Raw genomic sequence first — 22,122 nt, forward strand, 5'->3', positions numbered from 1 at the left:
TCAGCAGTCATAGTAACTGAAGACCCAGAAAAAAATTTCGTGTTACCAAAGTCCTTGGCACTGTGAAATGGTTCAACATCAGAAAAGAATATCGCTTTATCAAGGGAAATAACATTAAAGAAGAAATTTTACCATCTTCACTGCTACATCCTAAGTACCCTGGTGCCTTTCCATCTGACTTCTTCCTATTTATCTTGCCTTTTTATGGGGCCATAACACAAAGAAGCATCACATTGTTGTGACTTGGAGCTGAAGGTACCACTAACAAAACCCTCAAAAAGAACCAGTAAAAACTGTTACCAATTTTGTTATGATATAGTATTGGCACATAATGAAAATCTATGGCTTTAGTCTATTCAGTTAACAATTGTGGTTTGCCTGCTTTAGTGATAAACACATTTCTGATTTCTTCCTATTTATCTTGCCTTTTTATGGAACCAGAACACAAAGAAGGATCACTCATTCCACCATCTTCTTTATCAAGCAGATCTCAGTGATCTCTAGTAGGGCCAGCTGGCCACCCTATGCCATCATCTATACATTCATTTCTTACATTCATAGGAACAATTTCATTACACTGGCCAAGATAGAAACCAAATCACTGGCATCTCCAAAGCTCAACTGTCCAGCTTTTCAGTATTCCTTCTAGACTTTCACACATACTATGGTAGTCTCAGGACACCTACAGTCCTCACTCGGCATGGTTCTGGATAGCATTACCCTCCTAACTCAAAGCCACGTGGATAATGGGTTTGGTTTTGATGGCATTGTTGTGGTGGTTACTATTATTATCAGAGGAAGTTAAGCAATACAGTGGATAGTAAAAAAAAAGATTTGGAGTCAGAAAAAGCTGAGTTCAAATCCTGTCTCATATACTTGCTAGCTGTGTGGCCCTGCACAAGTCATGGCCACTGTTAGTTTCCTCATGTGTAAAATGAAGATAATAATAGCATTTACCTCACAATGTTGCTGTAAGATATGTAAAATGCTTTGAGAACATTAAAGCACAGTATTAGATGTTAATTATAATTATTATTACTCATCTCGTTCTTGTCTTTTTAAATGGATTTCAAACAGAAATACAGTAATATTAAGGCAAGTCAACATCCAGCAAGTCTTTAATTTTTAATGTTCTGTCTCATACAAATGAGGTGTGAGAGGAAGAAATGATACAGAGGAATTAGATGGGGGAGGAGGGCTGGTAGTTCTGGAACCCAACTCTCATTGGGAATGGGACAAAGAGGGAACAATACATATCCATCTAGAAGAGTATAAAAGTCTTCTAAATTCAGAAAGAAGTAAGAGGGTAAGACGATGGGGGCGGGAGAAGATAAGGGAGGGATAGGGAATAGGATAAGAGGGGGTATAGAAGTGTGTATAGATTAATGGGAATGGGATGAAGAGGGAACAACATATATATTTAGAAAGGTATAAAAATCTTCTAAATTCAGAAAGAAATAAGAAGATAAGGGGATAGGGTGGTAAGAGAGGATAAGGGAGGGATTCTTGGTGGGGTTTTGGTTAAGGAATAGAATGGCAAGGTAGTAGGTGACAAAAGTAAAGTAGAGGAGTGAGGAGGGATAAGAATAGGGTGAGAAGGATAGTGAAGAAAATAGGAAGGAGGAAAATATACAAGTAATTATACTTTAGAATGTGATTGGGATGAATTAACCCATAAAATGGAAACTGATATGAGATTAAAAATTTGAATTCAACAATATGTTACTTTCAGGAAATGCTATAAAAATGAGAGATACACATAAACATAAAATAAAATTCAGAAGTAGAATTTATTATGTAAAAAAGCTGGGATAGTAATCATGATCTCAGGCAAAGTTAAAGCTAAAACATATTTAACCAAAAGAGAAAAATATGGAAACTACATTATGTGTCAGTCATATTAATCAATAGTTTTAGATCATATAAAATAACTAGATGATATAAAAAAATGAGAGTTTACCTGCCAAAATAGACACAGGAACTATATGATTAAAACACAAAACACCTTTTATACAAAGTTAGATCTAAATAACTGCAGAAATATTTACTGTGCATGGATAGGAAAAGCTAATATAATAAAAAATGAATTTTAATTAATCTATTTATGTAGTGCCATCCCAATTTAACTACTAAAAAATTACCCTACTGAGTCAGAAAAAAATAATAACAGGGTTCATCTGGAAGAGCTGAGAGACAGGAATTTCAAGGAAACAAAGGGAAAATGATGTGAAGGAAGTAGATTTAGTAGTATCAAACATTAAACCATATTATAAGGTAAGAGCAGTGTTGAAACATAGAATGGATAATTTTGATTATTTTATATTAAAATTTTCCTGTATAAATAAAACCTATGTAGCCAAGAATAGTGAGGATGCAGAAAATGAGGAAAAACATATTTGATAGTCTCTCAGATAGAATGTTATTGGGTCAGAATACTGCTACGGTGTAGGAAATGATGAGCTGGTAGATTTAGAAAAATATGGAAAGACTTAGACTTATGAAGGGAGATGCTATCCACCTTCAGAGAAACAGATGACAAATGGAAATAAGCATAATATGGTCTTATATATACGTATTTGAATGTAAATGTGTATATATGTACGCTTATGGATATTTATGTGTATACGTATGTATAATACATGTAGGCATGCATATATATATATACTCATACACCCATACATGTATACATACACATATGTATGTGGGTATGCATGCATGCGTGTGTGTGTGTGTGTGTGTGTGCGCGTGTGTGTGTACCATGCTTAATTGTAGCCTTCTGGGCAGGAGGCAGAGGGGGAAAAATAAGGTAAAAAGTGCCCAGCGGCAGACAAAAGGAAACCTACAAGGAAGCAAAGAAAAGATGGACAGTTTTGAAAATAATGTATAGTACTTGTTATATAGTTTTTCTTGAAATGGAAATTTACTGCTTTATATTGAATCCTTTCTTATGTTCTGCTGTGTACATGGCAATTTTTTTCCCTTTCTTATTTTGTATTTAAGTTTAAAATAAATTTAAAAACTTAAAAAATGTTTAAAGTTTTGTGAACTACTGCACAAGTAAATAATCTATTTTTTATAACTGTATAAAAGTATCAGGATGTAAAATCATCTTTGGTTGGGTTAATGAAAAGTATCTTTGCGACAACCTCCACCTCCATAGCAGAAAGGACGGTGGGCATAACATGTATGTACTTCAATCTATTTTCATTTCTTCTGCTACATCTGTATATTTCAAGAGTATTCCATTCCATGGGGTTTACAGATTATGGACACTTAGGAAGTTAAAATCTATTAAAAAGTCATTTTAAAATTTATTTTGATCAATGTTACATCTGAGCAATTGTGGGCAACTATTTTGTCTTTGATAATGCTCTAGTTTCAGTGCAGTTTATTTGTTGAATTCTCAAGGATATTCTGGGGTCTGTATTTGTAGTATGGGGACCCATCATTTGTTAGTTTAGTAAATATTTGGAGTTTATTACTAATGTAAAATAGTCACCAACTGTCTTTTTAGGTATTCAGTAGGTGCTAAAATGTTATAACCCGTAGTGATGAGTCACATAGTTTCTTCCATTTCCCTGTATATTTCTGTTGTAATTCTTAGAAGCAGAGCAGCCTGGGGGTACATAAAGTCCTTGCACTGAAGTCAGGAAGAGCTCATTTAAGTCCTTATTCTGTCATATACTAGCTGTGGGGCACTGATCAAATTATTTAATTTTTCACAGTCTCAGTTTTCTCACTGTAAATTTGCTGTATTAACTACTTCACAAGGTTTTTGTGACAATACCACCTTTTTTGATGTCCATGGCTTTTAAAGTATTCTCCCTCCTCAAATGATCATATATTTGCTTTCTATATACATGGTATACAGTGGAATGTAAACTCCTTGATGGCATCTACTATTTCAATTTCTTAATATATCACCAGAACTTAGTATCTTGCACCTAGCAATGAATGAGAATACTAAAAAAAAAAAAAAGTTTGTTTAATTGAATTGAATGAAATGAAATTAACTCAGCTTCAGGAAGAAGTTCAGGACTGGATATATAAATCTGTTACCTGAATAGAAGGGATAATTGAACCTATGGAAATTGATGAAATTGCCAAGGAAGAAAGTATATATTGAGAAGAAGACTAAGGATGGAGGGTTGTGGAATGGGAAAAGGAAAATACATCAGTAAAGGAGACAGTCACCCAGGATGGTAGTAGAAATGTGGCCTGGAGGAAGAAAAGTTCACAGACCAAAAGGTAGAACATAAGTACGGATATGGAAAGGTCAGAATTATGCAAAAATTATCATGTCTAGTTCATACTTAAACTTCACCCTCTCAAGTCCAAATGTAAACAAAAAAATTTGTCACATGGACAAAAAATAGTGCTTGATGGGATGAATATTTTACTGTACAGTATTAAAAAGTGTTTCCATTTATGAAGTTTTTTTGTTTTCAAAATTTTAAACTTTAAAAAAAAAAAGTGAACTCCATAAACCAATTCCATAAATTTGTTTCCATAGGCTATTTCTGATATGCATGATTATATCAGTCTGAATTAAGAAAAATCTAAACCAAAAAAGTTTGTGGACTTAATTTAAAAAACAATTACTACAAATACTAAAGCAATTTGTATCTTTTAAGTACTCTAGTCTAATATACCTAGGAAAATAATGTAATTATATCAAGTTTATTTGATTAGCAGGGTGCTCTTAAAAAGGAGGAGTGGGATTTTTATAACAAGATATGCTTCAAAAATAAGTTTTTGGTATTTACTGACAAGACTTCATTCATATAGATTTTTTTAAAAAAATTTATCCAGAAAAAAAATAACTGAACTATATCTTTTACTTTTTAAAGCAAATCTTACCCTGTTAAATAAAATTTAGTACCTGTTTCCTTAAGGTATTATAATCATCTTTTATAACTTTTAAACCTTAATTTAGATTTTTAAACGTCACAGTTTTTCCCAGATCCAGTTTTAACAATATAAAATTAAGTGGCATTTTGTAGATTTGTAAAAATGATCTAAATGGACATTTTAGATGACCAAACTGTAAGAAATTTGGGAATGTCTGGTTAAAAATAAATTTATAGTCAGATCCATACATTTTGGTTTCATCTAGTAAAATTATCTAACAAATGATTAAAATTATTTAGATTAAAGACTCACACTGAAATAATTTACATACCTCTTGAATGGCATGGGTAAGGTCCTTGTATGCAGTAACAATGATTTTGAATTTAAGATCTATATTCTTCACTTTGCATATGCCATACATGGAACACATCATAATCTATTAATTAAACAAAGTAAAAACAATCAGAATTGTACTTTCATGTCTAAAAAGTACCCATCATCCTTCCTACTTGGGTCAAAAAGCTGGCAATCAACATCCTTGCAGTAAAATCAACTTTAATAAACAGAATACGAAGAGTTCAAAATATCACTATCATTGGCTTCCTCTCAAAGCCTATATTCTGAAAACTTTTATTCCAGATTCTCTCACAATAAAAACATAGGTACAATCAACTCAATTATTTAAGGACTAATTATCAGGTTTGTAAAGTTCACATAGCCTTTGGTTCTCCCTAGCATATTTATCAAAGAAGAGGTTAAATTTATTTTAGTCAATTTTTCTACTAGTTGAAAACTCTGGTTTCTAAAAAAGTCTGGTGGGGAAGCTGTTGAAACTACTAGGCAAAATAAAGCTTAGGAGTTGTTATTTAAATTACCCATGGTTTCTTAATTATTGGCTTCAGGGTTCTATAATTATGAATCTTTCCCCCACCTAAGTGCCTATGTTTTCTGTAATAATCTTGCTTATGCCTTTCACTCTAGTCAAGAAAATAAATCTAAAGGGAATTCTAAACTGTTTTAAGCAATGACAGCATGATTGAAATAAACATACAACCTCTCAGCGTGCTAATATTGATTGGACACTGTGGATGTTCAAAATGTAAAATATTTTGGAATGTTTGGTTAAAAATCAATTTGTAGTCACACTTGTACATTTTGGTTTCATTTAATTGGGCTCTAATATATTTTCATTTATCTTTATCCTTTTTTATCCCTAATAGAAAAAATCTACTTATTTTACTCTGTGAACAGTGATTTTTATAAAGTCTTTATAACTGACTTTTGTGATCACTTACAAATATTCTAAAGAATAAACACTTTTCATTTACCCCATCAACTAATTTTATTTTATGGCAAAATACATCCTGAAGAGTTAATTATATTTTCAAAGATTGAATAAAGTACCTGAATCTCTTTACTTTGAAATGTATAATTCATGTACATTCAATATTAAAGATAGGATAAGGGTTTTACATTGAGTGGTAACTACCTACACAAATAAAAATAAAGTAAAACTCCATTATAAATCTATAATGTAGAATATATCTACATTACATAATATAGATAATATATAATATGGATCTATATTTATATATTAATTATTTATATAATATATAATTCTATATATGATTTATATAATATATAATTACTATATTAATATAATATAGATAATATACAATATAGATCTATACGACATAGATCTTATATAATACTGCATATTATATAATATAGGTCTATATTATATAGAATCTATAATATATATCTATATAAATATCTATATCTATATCTATATACATACACACATCACAAACAGTGTGAGTCATAGTAAGCCCCCTGTGTATAGAGTTCAGTGTATACTCTAGCATAACATAAGCACGCCCGCAATAGCAGCACTACAAAGGGGTTCTACTATCACTGACATTTTAAAATGAGAAATAACCATTTCAATAATTATAGGTTAATTTTTGAACTATAGAGTTGATCTTTATTAATTAAGGCAAAATAAAAGTAGTAAGTATACAACTGAACACAGTTTGGTTTACTACATTAACCTAATTTTTCCTTTGAAACTAAACTATGTTTAGTACTTGACAAATAAATCTTTACTAGAAGAAAAGAAAGTTAGTGATTTCTTTACCTGGTCCAAATGCCTGTCCCTCATGAGTTCATACTCATTTTGTAGTGTGTGTTGGAAAAGGGTCCAAATGATGTGCTCAAGTTCTGGGTGATCTGACAGAAGTCGTGAACACAGAGTATTCAACCGGAGATATGCCAACCGATACACTGATAGTTGGAGGAATGGAGAGGGAATTAGTAATTTTTAACTATTTATTAATTTTGACTTATAATTTTGAGAAATTTTCTTTCTTACGCTAAATTCTTAAAAGTATAATGCTGTCTAAAAGGTTTTAATAACAGTTCTTCCTCTATCATCATCTTTCTTGTAAACAAATTTTCCCATGCTCAGCACAACAGCTTAGCACATTGACAGAGCTCTGTAATACTTGCTGGGTCAAGAATTAATTGGCTTAAATTTCAAAAACAAATATATACTATTTATCATGGCTGGGTTGGGACAGGGGAAGTGATGAGTAGCCATATATATAAGGAGGGCTAAAGGATATTGTGAAATCAAAGAAATAAAAAATAAGATGTGACAACTCCAAAAAGGCTAGTAATTGATATCACAGGAAAATGGTAATTCCTAATAAAGATGAACAGACTGATCTGCTTGCAAAAAAAAAAAAAAGAGTATTAGTGGTAAAAAAAAAAAAGGGACTCCCTCAAATTTACTAACACCTATATTCAGTCAGTAAACATTTATTAAGGGCCTGTTATGTGAGGCGTTGTGCTAAATGCAGGGGATAAAGAAAAGGAAAAAGACAATAACTCTTTTCAGTCTAATGGGGGAGACTACATGTCAATAACTATGTACAAACAATATACAGACAGAATAAATTGAAGATAATCAATGGAAAGAAGGAACTAGAATTGAAGGAAATCAAGAAAGGCTTTCTGTAGAAGGGATCTTAGCTGGCAAATGAAGAAAGCCAGGAAGTAAAAATGAGGAGGGAGAGCATTCCAGACATGGAGGACAGTCAGTGAAAATGCCTGGAATAGAGAAAAGTAGCATCTTATGTGAGGAGCAATAAGGAGGCCAGTGTCAAAAATATGTCTTAAAAAAACATCAAATAGTAGAGGGGGTAGAGGCACCCAAGTTAAGTGACTTGCCAGAGTCACAGAGCTACTAAGTGTCACAAAGCTACTAAGAGTCAGAACTTTACCCTAGGCTTTCCTAGCCCTAAGTCCTGCACTATACTAAGCTGCCTCTTTCATTAACATAACTATGATAATTTATTTAGTATATCTATAAAAGAGAAATATAAGTAGAAAAGAAGATTTGGGAGAAGGGAACTCTAATCAGGGGCAAGAGAAAAGCAGCACATTTTTTAAAAATGAATGACATCTTCCTTATTGTTGTTGAAAGTCTTTCTTACTAAGCCATAAGTTTTGATGACTAAACTTGAAGATACACATAGTAAATTACTTAGAATCCAAATTACTCTTTTGAAAGCAGGCACGTAACAAATATGAAATTTTCTACACTAAGACAAACACATACTTTGGGTCTTATTTAAAGATTAAATTTTTATTGCACTTTTCTGAGGGACTGTTTTTTTGCTTCCTTTTTTTCTTATATCCCCAGCACTCAGCATAGTGTCTGGCACACAGTAGGCACTTAATATATATTGATTGATTGATTGATTGGTTTATCTCATTTTTTTAACTTAAAATTTTTTTTAAAGCAGAAAACTTATTTGGGGTTCCCACTTTTCCCCCAAAGAGCTTAAAGCACGTCCATAAATAACCTACTGTAAGTCACTATATTGTCATACATCATGTGGATATACAATAACTTTGAAGTTTGATGATAATGGGATATCTATTCACCTTTTTTGTAAAAGAGTGAAAGGGAGGTAGATTTTGGTGGCTTCTGAGTTTGAGAGGCTGATGTTGTCTGTGGTTCTGCATTTGAAGTGGAATTTATTCGAGCTGTTGATCCTTTTTTCTTGGGAGATCTTACAGGAGAAAGATACCTAGATGTATGCAAAAGAGAAACTGTTAATGCAAAATACTGTAACTACAAGAACATTTTGAGCAATGGCACATATATGAAGACACCCTCCATTCACTCAAATATTTACTAGCAGCTCAACTCAACAATCCATTTAAACAAAAGCTCAAAAAGACAATAAAATGAATACTAATCCAATTATGTTCCAATGTTTCATTTTTTATCATGGTATATGGTGAATTTTGGATATCAACAACTTATGGAAAAAAGGCTATACACATGTATAGCTTCTACTAATTATCACTGAGTGAGGAACCAGGAAGTAATGTGAGCTTAAAAGAAAAATCAATTACTGGTACCAAAATTAAGTGCTGTCCAATTTCTCTGATAATAAAGTGCCTTCTTTTTTAAAAAAAATAGTATAAAAACCACAAAACTTTAAATATAATTATGCTACAGTTCATAAATAAAAGGAATGAATGTATATAAGTACACACAGCCAGCTTAATTGTATAGTAAAGGGAATTCTATGGAGGCAAAATAAGGGATGTCAGTAACTAATATTAAGTAACATTATAATATTAATATTCTAATTTATTAATATATTTTATTTATTATAATGTTGATATTCTCTAGGGACTATTTCACAAATTAGACCCAGGCATAATTAATAAACATGGCAGTTACTTATCAAAATATCAATATTCTCTCTTAAAAAAACTTTGGTTAGTTGAGTACTCTCTGTTGCATTCTCTTCAAACTGGGCAATAAAGAGCCATTCCTGATTCCTGAATCTGGGTATCAGCTGTGTAAAAAGAATTCTAAAGTAGAAGCTGCTAAACTTTTATGTGGACTTCTATACCATATTTAACAGCTCAGAAAAGGAAGTAAATTAGTAAAAAGAATTAAAAAGGAATCATTACCACAGCAATTTTATAAAGGCTTTCTCTCTTGTCCCCTCAGCCTTGTCCTGTCTATAATTACTAGGCTGCTCCAACTAACCTAGAGTCTCTTCTCATCATGAACTGCCAAATACTTAGGGGGTTAACTTGGGTAGTAGTTATGTTGTGGTTACATACTATCATAAACAAGCCTTGATGTACATATACACAAATAAAACAACGAAAGCAGAATTGTGCATGGAAACAGCCTCTCTTAGCTCTCACAATGCTTAAGCTAACCTTTCCAAGAAACCTTAACTCTCTCTCTACTATTTGGTCCATCCAAGCAGAAATTCATTAAACACTGTGGGATTGACATTTCAAGCAATTTTCCTTGCTCTATGTTACACAAGATTTAGGTGACTAATATATTCTGTTATCAATACTCAAATATAGTAATGGTAGTACTAAACACATTCGGAGGTTTCCCAGATATTACTTATCTCCACAAAACAGTTCTAAACCTACCAAGTTGATAGTTCCTTTTTGCTCATATGTGGGTAGCTCAATTGGTTAGGAGGAAATGCTAATGGGGGACCAAGTTATAAGTTTCATAGAAGCTAATTACTTTCGCTCTGTTAACTGGTTTTTCTTTTTTAATTTCAATTCCCACCTATACTACTTAATTGAATCTTTTTCTTGAAGACATAAGCCTAGAAGACACAAACACGGTGACTGAAAAAGAATCTATGAGAAAGGTCTCAAAGAAAAATTCAAACTTGACATAATCCCAAAAAGAATTCCCAGAGGAGCTAAAGAAAGAGATTTTTTAAAAAGAGCAAAAAAAAAATTAAAAAAACAAATAAGAGTGGTAGAAGAAAAAAATGGGAAAAGAAATAAGAGCTATGTAGCAAAGTTATGAAGAGAATTTACAACTTGGTAAAAGAGGTACAAAAACCTACTCAAGAAAATAACTCCTTAACAATTAGAATTGGCCAAATGGAAGCTAATGACTCCATGAGACATCAAGAAATAATAAAACCAAACCAAAAGATCAAAAAAAGAAAAAAAAACAGAAGAAAATGTGAGATCTTATTACAAAACAAACTGATCTGGAAACAAATGATCAGGGAGAGATGATTTAAGAATTATTGGACTACTTGAAGCCATGGGGGGAACAGACTAGTTATAATTCAAAAAATTATAAAAGAAAACTACCCCCAAATCTGGAAGGCAAAGTAGAAATGGAAAGAATCTACCAGTCATCTCCTTAAAAAAATCCCAAAATGAAAACTTCCAGGAATATCAGCCAAAATTCAGAGCTCCCAGTTCAAGGAGAAGCAGCCAAACAGAAAGATTTCAAGAACTGTGGAGCCATGGTCAGTATCACAAAAGATTTAACAACTACCACTATAAAGAAATGAGTGCTTGTAATGTGACTTTCCAGAAGGCAAAGAACCTAGAATTAGAACCAAGAATAACTTACACAGTAAAACTGAGTATAACTATACAGTAGAAAAATGGACATTTAATGAAAAAGAGGACTTTCCAGCATCCTTGATGAAAAGAACAGAGTTGAATAAAAAATTTGACATTCAAACACAGAATGCAAAAATAACATGGAAATGTAAACATGAGTGAGAAATCATAAAGGACTAAAAAAAGGTTAAACTGTTTACATTTTTATATGGGGAGATGATAGATATAACCCCTCAGAACTTTATAATGACCAGGGGTTTTAGAAGGAGTTTAATTAGACAGAGGGCCAATGTGTGATTCTATTATGTTTAGATGATCTCAAAAAAAGAATGGAAGGATAGAGGAGAGGAAGAATGGGAAAAATTGATGTCACATAAATGGGGCCTGTAAGGAAGAGTTTATACAATAGTGGAGGCAGCAGGGGGAAGTGAGCAATACTTGAACATCATTCTCACCTGAACTAGTTTAAGGAGGAAAGAATACACATACATGATTGAGTACAGAAATTAATCTTACACAAAAGCAAAGCAGAAAGGAAAGGGGTTAAGGAAAAAAATGGTGGGGGAGAGGATAAGAGAGAGGGCAGATTAAGGAAGGCAAAACTCAGAAGCAAAACAACTCTTAAAGAGGGGACAGGGTAAAAAGGGGAAGGGCAAATATAAAAGAACAGAATGGAGGAAAATATATAGCTACCAATGGATGAACTCATCTATAAAACAGAAGAGGATAGCAGAATAGATTAGAAACCAGAATCCAACAATATGTTTACAAAAAACACACTTGAAACAGAGTTAAACCTAGAGTTAAAAAAAAAAGGTGGGGGTGGGGATAGAGCAGAATCTATGCTACTTTGGCAGAAATGAAAAACACAGGAGTAGAAGTCATGATCTCAAACAAAGCAAAAGCAAAAACAGATCTAATTAAAAGAAACTATGAAACTAAATTTTACTAAAAGGTCACAATGAATAACAATACTGAACACATATGCACCAAATGGCATAGCATCTAAATTCCTAAAGGAAAAATAAAATGAGTTATAGGAGGAAATAGTAAAATTATATTCATTAGGGTCCTCAATTTACCCTTCTCAACCTAGATAAATCTAACCATAAAATAAACAAGGAAGAAATTAAGGAAATCCATAGAATTTTAGAAAAATTAGATGTGATAAACATCAGGAGAATACTAAATGGGAAGAGAAAGAATTGCATCTATTTCTCAGCTGTGAACAGCACCTTCACAAAACTGACCATGTATCAGGGCATAAAAACCTTACAAACAAATGCAGAAAAATTAAATTCTTTTTCTGACCATAATAATAAAAATTATATTCAGTAAAGGATCATGGAAACACAGATTAAAAGTTAGTTGGAAACTAAATAACTTGATCCCAAAGAATGGGTGGATCAAAGAACAAATCAGAGAAACAATCAATAATTTCATTAAAGATAACGAAAATAATAAGACAACATATCAAAACTTGAAGGATACAGCCAAAGCAGTACTTAGGGGCAAATGTATATCTCTAAATGCTTATACCAATAAGAAAGAAACAGATTAACAAATGGGTCACGCAACTTAAAAAAACTGAAAAACCAACAAATTAAAAATTATCAATTAAACACCAATACTGACATCCTGAAAAACAAAGAGATTTTTAAAAAGAAAGGAAAAAAAACCACACTTAACTAATATACAAAACTAGCAGGTTTTTTTGGGGTGGGGGGCGGAGGGAACTCAATAAAATAGATAAGCTGTTAATAATTTGATTTAAAAAAAGAAAAGAAAACCAAATTACCAGTGTCGAAAATGAAAACAGTGAATTTACAACCAATAAAGAAGAAATAAAAGTAACTATTAGGAACGATTTTGCCTAACTATATGTCAATAAAAGTGACATTTTAAATGAAATGTCTGACTATTTACAAAAATATAAATTGCCCACATTAACAGAACAGGAAATAGAATACTTAACTCCGTCTTAGAAAAAGAATTTGAATAGCCACAAAAAAAAAAACTCCTTAAGAAAAACAAAACAAAACAAAACTTAGAACCAGATGGATTTGTAAGTGAATTCCACCAAACATTTAAAGAACAATTCCAATATTATGTAAATTGCCCAAAAAATTAGGCAAAGAAGGAGTCTTACCAAATTCCTTCTATGATAGAAATATTGTCTTGATATCAAAAGCAGGAGTCAAAATAAAGAAAATTATAGAGCAATTTCCCTAATGAGTATTGATTCAAGAAATGTAAATAAAATACTAGCAAGGAGATTACAGCAATATATATATCACAAAGATTATACACTATGACTAGGTTTTATAACAAGACTAGGATTTATACCAAGAATATAGGACTGCTTCAAGATTAGGAAAACTGTAAGCATAATTGACCGTATTAATAATAAAAAACAATAAAAATCACAGGATTATTTTAATAGATGCAGAAAAAGCTTTTGACAAAACATAACACCAATTTCTATTAAAAACACTTATAAAGCATAGGAACAAATACAGCTTTCCTTAAAAATGATAAGTAGTATCTATCCAATACCAAGAGCAAACATTATCTATAATGAAGACAAAGTAGAAGCCTTTCCGATAAGATTAGGGGTGAAGCAAAGATGTTCATTAAAATCACTATTATTCAATACTGTACTAGAAATGCTAGCTATAGAAATAAGGCAAGAAAAAGAAACTGAAAGAATAAAAATAGACAACGAGGAAAAAAACCATCACTTTATTCAGATGACATGGTTTACTTGAAGAACGCTGGGTCAACTAAAAAAGTGACACAATTAACAACTTTCGCAAAGTTTCAGGATATAAAATAAACCCACACAAATCATCATCATTTCTATACATTACTAACAAAACACAGCAGGAAAAGACAGGAGAAAATTCATTTGAAAAAACTCCATAATGCATAAAATATTTGGGAGTCTACTTGCCAAGACACATGCTGGGAAAATGGGAAAGCAGTCTGGCAGAAACTAGGCATAGACCAACATCCCATACTAAGATAAGCACAAAATGGGTACATAATTTAGACATGAAGGGTGATATCTTAAGCATATATTAGCAGTCATAGACCAAACAAGAGATAGAGAAGTTCAGAAAAAGTAAAACGGAAAATTTTGATTATGTAAAATTTAAAAGTTTTGGCATTAACAAAACCAATGCAGCTAAAATGAAATAAAAAAATCAAGATGTCAAGATATTATGGAAAGAATTTAACCATATCAATATAACATGCTTGCTATAACTAGCAAGATAAGAAAGTTGCAATTAAATGGAAGAATAGTTTCACCATTTAAAGATAAGAAACATAATTTCATGAGATGTTTGACAAAACTGACACTAAATTAGAAGAGAGGGAAAATAATGAAAAATGACATGGTGTATAATTGCAATAGTTCCAGTCTGACTTATTCAAACAAACTAGTAATGGTAAAAATGGATAAATGAAAAGAGTTTAACTGATGTAAAGCAAACACCAGAATGAAAGGATCAAAATAGGCTAAAACCTGTCTTGGCCAGGAAATGTGATCTCTTTGCCAAGAGATGTCCTTGTGGCATCCAAGGGCAAAAATGATTTAGAAAATAAACTCATCTGCAAAATATTAAAGAAGAGAATGATGAAAAAAATGAGTAGAATTTCCACATCAAGCAGGGAAGAGAAAGCAGTAGAAGAGAAAACAAATTCTCAAAAAAAAAAAACTAGTTTGAGACCCAATTAAGCTAGATCATCTCAAAAGTATTTATAGATGAAACTGAGAGAATAGCAAACAGATGAAAAAATTGAACAATTCTGAAAGCATTCTAAGAGAGATGATGATCAAATGAGATTACATACATAAAGGGAATTACAAACTTTAAAGTGCTATATAAATGCTAGATATTATTATTATTTTTCTTCACCTAGGAAAGTGAAACCCCCACCTGTTACGAGATATATAGAAACAGCACTTAAGAAAATGAGGTCAGATGGGTAAGATAAAAATATTTATTTCTGTATATATATTAAATATAAATATATCTGTTTGATAAACCCATAGACTCCAGCTTCTGGGATAAGAACTCACTATCTAACAAAAACTGCTAGGAAAACTGGAAAATAGTATGGCAGAAACTAGGCATAGACCAATATCTTACACCCTATACCAAAATAAAGTAAAAATGGGTACACAATTTAGATATAAAGACTGATACTATGAGGAAACTAGGAGAGCCAGGAATAGTTTACCTGTCAGATTTATGGAGAACGGAAGAATTTATGATCAAACAAGAGACAGAGAACATTATGAAATACAAAATAAATAATTTTTATTACATTAAATTGAAAAGTTTTTGCACAAACAGAGCCAATGCAACCAAGATTACAAGGGAAGCAGAAAGCTGGGAAACAATTTTTACAACCAGTGTCTCTGATAAAGGCCTCATTTTTAAAATATAGAGAGAGCTGAGTCAAATTTATAAGAATACAAGTCATTCCCCAATTGATAAATGGCCAAAGGATATGAATAGGCAGTTTTCAGAGGAAGAAACTAAAGCTATTTATAGTCATATGAAAAAATGATCAAAATCACTAATGATTAGAGAAATGCAAATCAAAACAACTCTGAGGTGCCACATCACACCTATCAGATTGGTTAACATTTCAAAACAGGAAAATAATAAATGTTGGAGAAGATGTGGGAAAATTAGAACACTAATGCATTGTTGGTGCAGTTTGTGAACTGATTCAGTCATTCTGGAGACACATTGGGAACTATGCCCAAAGGGCTATAAAAATGTGCATACCCTTTGACCCAGAAATACCACATCTAGGTCTGTAACCCAAAGAGATCCTAAAAATGGGAAAAGGACCCACATGTACAAAAATATTTAAAGAAGCTCATTTGTGGTGGCCAAGAATTGGAAATTGAGGGGATGCCCAACAATTGGGGATTGGCTGAACAAGTTGTGGTATATGAACGCAATGGAATACTATTGTGTTATAAGAAATGACGAGCAGGTGGACTTCAGAAAAACCTGGAAAGACTTGCATGAACTGATACTGAGTGAAGGGAGCAGAAGCCGGAGAACATTGTAAACAGTAACAGCAATATCATGCGATTGATAGACTTACCCCTTTTTAGCAATGCAAGTATCTAAGACAACTCCAAAAGACTCATGATAGAAATGCTATCCACATCCAGAAAAAGAACTATGGAGTCTGAATGTACATCGAAGCATACTATTTCATCTCTCTCTCTCTCTTTTTTGGTTTCCTCTTTCTCATGGTTCCTCCCATTGGTTCTACTTCTTTTTTACAACATGACCGATGTGAAAATGTTTAATATGAATGCATATATAGAGCCCAAATCAGATTGCACATCATCTTGGGGTAGGAGGAGGGAAGAGGGGGAAAAATTTGGAACTCAAAATCTTATCAAAGTGAATGCTGAAAACTAAAAATAAATTAATTATTAAAAAAAAAAGAAAATGAGGTCAGGAAGAATAGACCAATGTCACATAGGAGACATCTATTCTAGAGAAAAAGGAATTTTAGAAGAATTGGTTCTCAAAATATCTGAATATACATTTGGTGTATATCTGATAAAAATATTAAAAGAGAAAAGGTCAGCTTTCATAAATTATTTCCTATAATAAAACACATCTTTAGTCACACAACTGACTAAAAAGCATAAATATGAAATCTGCTGTTAGTTGATTATAAAAAAGCACCCAACCCTAAATTCTTTTTCTAACCTAAATTTTTATTGATGTCTTCTATTTCTTACATCCTTATTGTTCCACCAAGTATCTCCCTTCCTTCCCCTCCCTGTTCTCTAGAGCCATTCCATATAACAAACTAGTATTTTTAGAGAAAAAAAATAAAATCAATACAACTGAGTGATATATCAAGAATGTTCAAAAACATGCAATGTGTAATATCTGTGGACCTCCCATCTCCACAAATGAGTGGTGAGGGATGTGTAGAGCAAAATTCAATCTTAAAAACTCTCCTCCAACAAGGTGGCTCTTATGCTTATGTTACTATTATCCAAGATGCATTTATATGTGCAAGCACAGAGATATATATTTCTATGACCCTCTATCAATATAAAATGAGATTTAAAATCTCATTTGCCAAAGGTATTCATTTCTGTCATATACTATGTCTTGTAGAGTCCAAATGCAAGGGGGATTCCTTATATATCAAAAGTGTTTAACTTTTTTTGTGTTAAGGACCCCTTTGGTGATCTTGTGAAGCCTATGGACCCCTTTTTCAGAATAAAGTTTTTTTAAAAATTCATAATTGAAAGAAATGGTAAATTTCAGATTGAGATTAATGAAAATAAATATTTAATTTTTTACCCATCCAAATTCATGGGCCTCCTGAAATCTATTCATGGTTGCTGTCCTCTGTGCTTGAAGAGGACCAAAATGACATCACTATGTCTTGGTCAAGGTACAGTGTATCCAACTGGCTGATCATAAATCCCTTGAGGAAGATCCCAAGTCAAGAAGGAAGTAAAAACATTATTATTTATTAAGCACCTATTGTATGCCAGGCAGTATGCTGAGTATTTTACAAATATTATCTCATTTGACCTTATACTAACCCTGGGAAGGTAAGGGTATTAGGTATGGGCACTGCTGGTGATAGGCGCTATCTCCATTTTATAGTGGAGTAAACTGAGCTAGATGGAGGTTAAGTAATTTGTCCAGGGTCACACACCTAGGAGCGTATATGGCCAGAATCGAATGCAGGTCTTGGCTCCAGGACCAATGCTCTATCCATGGAGCCACCTAGCTTACTCTGTTGTACGTGCTCTAGAAAGTGAGTTCTTTTGGATATTTCTATTCGCAGATGATGTTGAGAGTACTTGATGCTAACAGCATCAAGGCCTAGAATACTAAAGAACCTCCTCAACCAAAGCCAAGACCACTCAAAAGACATCAGCCTAACAATACATATCAAAACCAAACGAATGATGAATGCTGATTGTTTATACCCTAGCGCACAGTTGGAATGTAGTGAGCCAAGCCCAATATTTTATAGCAGGAAGAGAATAGGCTAGACTGCATTTGAGAAATTGTACTTTCAACAATCCTTAACTCCCATATAATACCACAGTTCATCACTTTTCAACACTAACACTCTTCCAACTAAGATAAATAGCTGTGGTGCTGCTATATGGCATGGTATATACTACACTACCCAAAGAATCAAAAGTGTAGGTGACTCATAGGTCAGTAAAGAAGCAAACAGGGTCACAGCTCTACAGCTAAAAGGACCCTCAGGTGCCATTTAGTTTAATTTTATATTGTAGGCATGAGTAGGCTTCAGTATGTTTCCAATGATGACTGCATGTAAGTAAATGCATAAAAGACATGACCCAGGAAAAAATATGATTGGAAAAGAACTAATGATATACTTACAGATCTGCAGCAGTGTGATTATGTTGGAGAGGCAAATTAAGAGTAGAAGTGGGTTCAAGGAGGTGATCAACTGGTCCTTCTCGTTCCTTCGATTGTTTAATGAGATCAAATAAAGGTGAATCCTATGTGAAAGAAAATGACATTACATCAACATATATTAATAGAGGTGATTCCCTTTTTGAACACAAAAACTCCACTTTATTTACAGGTTGAGGACTAGTAACTCTAGTTAGAACTGCCTGCATCGACTTGGACTATCAAATGGACTGAGCACCAAGTCTCTTTCAAATGTCCAGCATTTAGTCTCCAAATAGTACATAAAGTGCCCATAGTAACAATTACCAAAGGTAGCAGCTGCAAAATTAGTGTTAATTGTAAACTTCATAATCTCATTCTCTAAAAGCAGCTAGTTCCTGTACATTTACCTAACACTGTTGCTACTTGGATGAATACTATACATGGTACCCATCAGAAGACTATACTTAGGAGCCAGTTTCCTGTGTTTGCACTAAAAAGGGGAAAGTTCAGAGCAACAAAAGGACAATGCAAACCACCAAGAAAAAGAAACCATAGGAAAGGACAAAATGCAGTCATGGATACTTTGAGTTCAATGGAACCTCTGTGTCATTGAATGTGAATGCCTGTTATTACCACCTAGTACCCTCCTTCCTCATGTCTATTACCTGCACACTAACTTCTTTCTTGCTAATTCTCCACAAAATACATGTAAGTGAAAGAAACCAGCACAGATTGTTTCTGATAGCATAATCCTCATTCCATACCGGTAGTTCTTTCCTTGTCTCTCCTTTTCCTCTCTCTCCCTCCCTCCTCCACACTGGGTCTCTGTATCTCACCTAGACTACAAGTACAATGGTCCCAATATTGATGAGTACAGAAGCTTTCACCTAATTTGTTTTTCTGACCCTCCTTACAGTCTGGTGTGAACACTCACTCATCTTTAGCCACATTTCCCTCAGAAACAGAGATTACAGCCACGTGACACCAATCCAGTTCACTGTCTTTCTCCTTAGAGAATGGAGGGTATACTTTATAATCAGTCCTCTATTGTGAACTCATTTGTGAGATATTCTATTGTTGTTTTACTTTAAATGACCATGATCACTGTGTATATCTTCTCCTGTTTTTGCTTCATACTATATTCTTTCACATAGGTCTTCCCAAATTCCTCTGAATTCTTTATATGTAAAACTATTTTCCATAGACAAATTTGGTCGGTGCCTGAGATCATATACGTATAGGTTCACTTAGAGAAGGATTTGGTAATGGCTCCTGGTCAAAAGCAATAGCATTTTGACCTGCCTAGAGAAAGGAATGTGGACTAAATGACCTTTATTATAATGGTCACAATCGTTGACATGTGCATCACTTGCCAAATCAGTCCTGGGTTTGGAATTTGTTAACTGCTATGGGTAACAAAAAGAGAAGCGTACAACAGAGTACCCGCCCTTAGGACGTCTGCAGTTTTGTTGGAAAGAAAAGACATATACAAAACAGTAAGAGAAATAAATATAGAATATAATTGATATGCTGAACACAATCAAGTGACTACAAGTGATGGTACAGATTTGCTTTCTACCTTTACCTGCTGCCTAGTATGCTTCTCCATTTAATCTTCTGGGCCCCTGCCTCTAGTTAGGCAGCTAGAATATAAGGAAATTTGGGCAGAGAGATAGGTATTTCAAGAGATATATCCTATATCCAGAATAATCTGACCTACTTCCTGACTCTGGATTTGATATAAGGGCTAGTCTATGCCACAATTCTAAAGGGAAGGTCTGCACTGCTCCTATTGCTGCTTTCTTGAGGGTACTGAGTGTTGTGTTATTCTAGCATATTATAGGGACAGGGTGGACACCTGTAAACTTTCAGTGCTGCCAAAGTGGCCTGTGTAAGGCAAAGTCTGATTATTTTCTACCTGGTCTGAGCTCTACAAGTTCCTGACCTTGGTTTGGATCTACACAGCAGTACACCACTGCTGGACTCAGCCTCTACCAGCAAGCTAGGAAGTTCTGCTGGTTCAGAGTAACATATCTGCAGGCTCCCCTTTGATCTGGCATTCCTGCCCTGTTTAATCCTCTGGACACTAGGCTAGATTCTGGAACTTCGAACCTACTTTGCTCCTTGAGATGGAGTCAAAGTGCTTGCTTCTGAATTTCCTCCTCTCTGTATACCACCGAGGGCCTCCACATCTAGGAATACCTCCCTTAATCACTTTTTTTTCAATTAAAAACTTATGTTTTCTATCCCTCCTGATCTCCCTCATGCTGAGAACAAAGCAAAACAAATTCCTTGCTACAAATATGCATAGTTAAGCAAAGCAAATTCCAACATTGGACACTTTTAAAAATGAATGTCTTATTCTGCATCTGTCCATCACCTCTATGTCAGGGAGTTGATAGCATTCTTCATCTTTAATCCTTTGGAATCATGGGTGGTCACTGTATTAATCATAGTTCTTAAGTCTTTCAAAGTTGATTCTTTTTATAATGTTGTTGCTATAGTATAAATTGTTCTACTGATTCTATTCACTTCATTATGCATTGGCTCATACAAGTCTTCCAAGGTTTCACTATTCTATTCCTTATGAAATAACAACATTCCAATACATTTCTATACCATAATTTATTTAGCCTCTGATGAACAATTTCTTAGTTTCCAGCTCCCTGCCATTGCAAAAAGGGCTACTATAAATATTTTTTGTACATGTAGGACCTTTTCTTCTTTCTTTGACCTCTTTGGGATACAGTCCTAGTAGTGCTATTGCTGGGTCAAAAGCTATGTAAGTGTAGTAACTTTTTGGTCACAGCTTCAAATTGCCTTCTAAAATGGCTATACCAACTCACAACTCAATGTTTATCAATGTGCCTGTTTTCCCGCAGTCCTTCCAATATTTGTCATTTTCCTTTTTGCAAACTGTATGAATCTGACAGGTATGAAGTAGAATGTCAAAGTTGTTTTAATTTGCATTTCTCTACTTATTAGTGTTTTGGAACATTTTTTCATATGGCAATTGAGAGCTTGGATTTCTTCCCTTGAGAATTGTTATATCCTTTGACCGGTTACCATTAGAGAATGGCTCTTATTCTTATAAATTTTAATTAGTTCCTGATCTATTTTAGGAAAAGACCATTATCAGAGAAACTTGCTGCAAAGACTTTCTTTTCCCAATAACTATTTCTCTTCTCTTCTTAATTTTTAGAAAATTCACAGGTTAGATTTTAACTTTTAAATTAAAAAATTAAATGAAATCTCATTTTTTACTTAACCTAGAAGAAACTATTTGAGAAGAAAAATACATTAACATGATTTAGCATAAATTAATATCAATAATATACACTTATCAACTACATAGTATAAAGTTATCATCAGCTGCAAAAGTACA

The 22,122-nt window shown here is 33.2% G+C and overlaps 1 protein-coding gene across 1 annotated transcript in view; it reads right to left on the reverse strand.

The window, feature by feature from the left end:
• The window catches only part of RB1 (RB transcriptional corepressor 1), a 181,577-nt gene that overhangs the window by 16,183 nt on the left and 143,272 nt on the right, over positions 1 to 22,122 (reverse strand). The window contains exons 18-21 of the mRNA XM_036746636.1: positions 18,720 to 18,841; positions 8,803 to 8,948; positions 6,989 to 7,134; positions 5,183 to 5,287 (exon numbers count right to left, since the gene is read on the reverse strand). Coding sequence (XP_036602531.1) covers positions 5,183 to 5,287; positions 6,989 to 7,134; positions 8,803 to 8,948; positions 18,720 to 18,841 — 519 coding nt within the window. The remainder of the gene's footprint in view (positions 1 to 5,182; positions 5,288 to 6,988; positions 7,135 to 8,802; positions 8,949 to 18,719; positions 18,842 to 22,122) is intronic.

This window comes from Trichosurus vulpecula, chromosome 2 (assembly GCF_011100635.1).
Source record: "Trichosurus vulpecula isolate mTriVul1 chromosome 2, mTriVul1.pri, whole genome shotgun sequence".
NCBI classification, from domain to species: Eukaryota; Metazoa; Chordata; class Mammalia; order Diprotodontia; family Phalangeridae; genus Trichosurus; species Trichosurus vulpecula.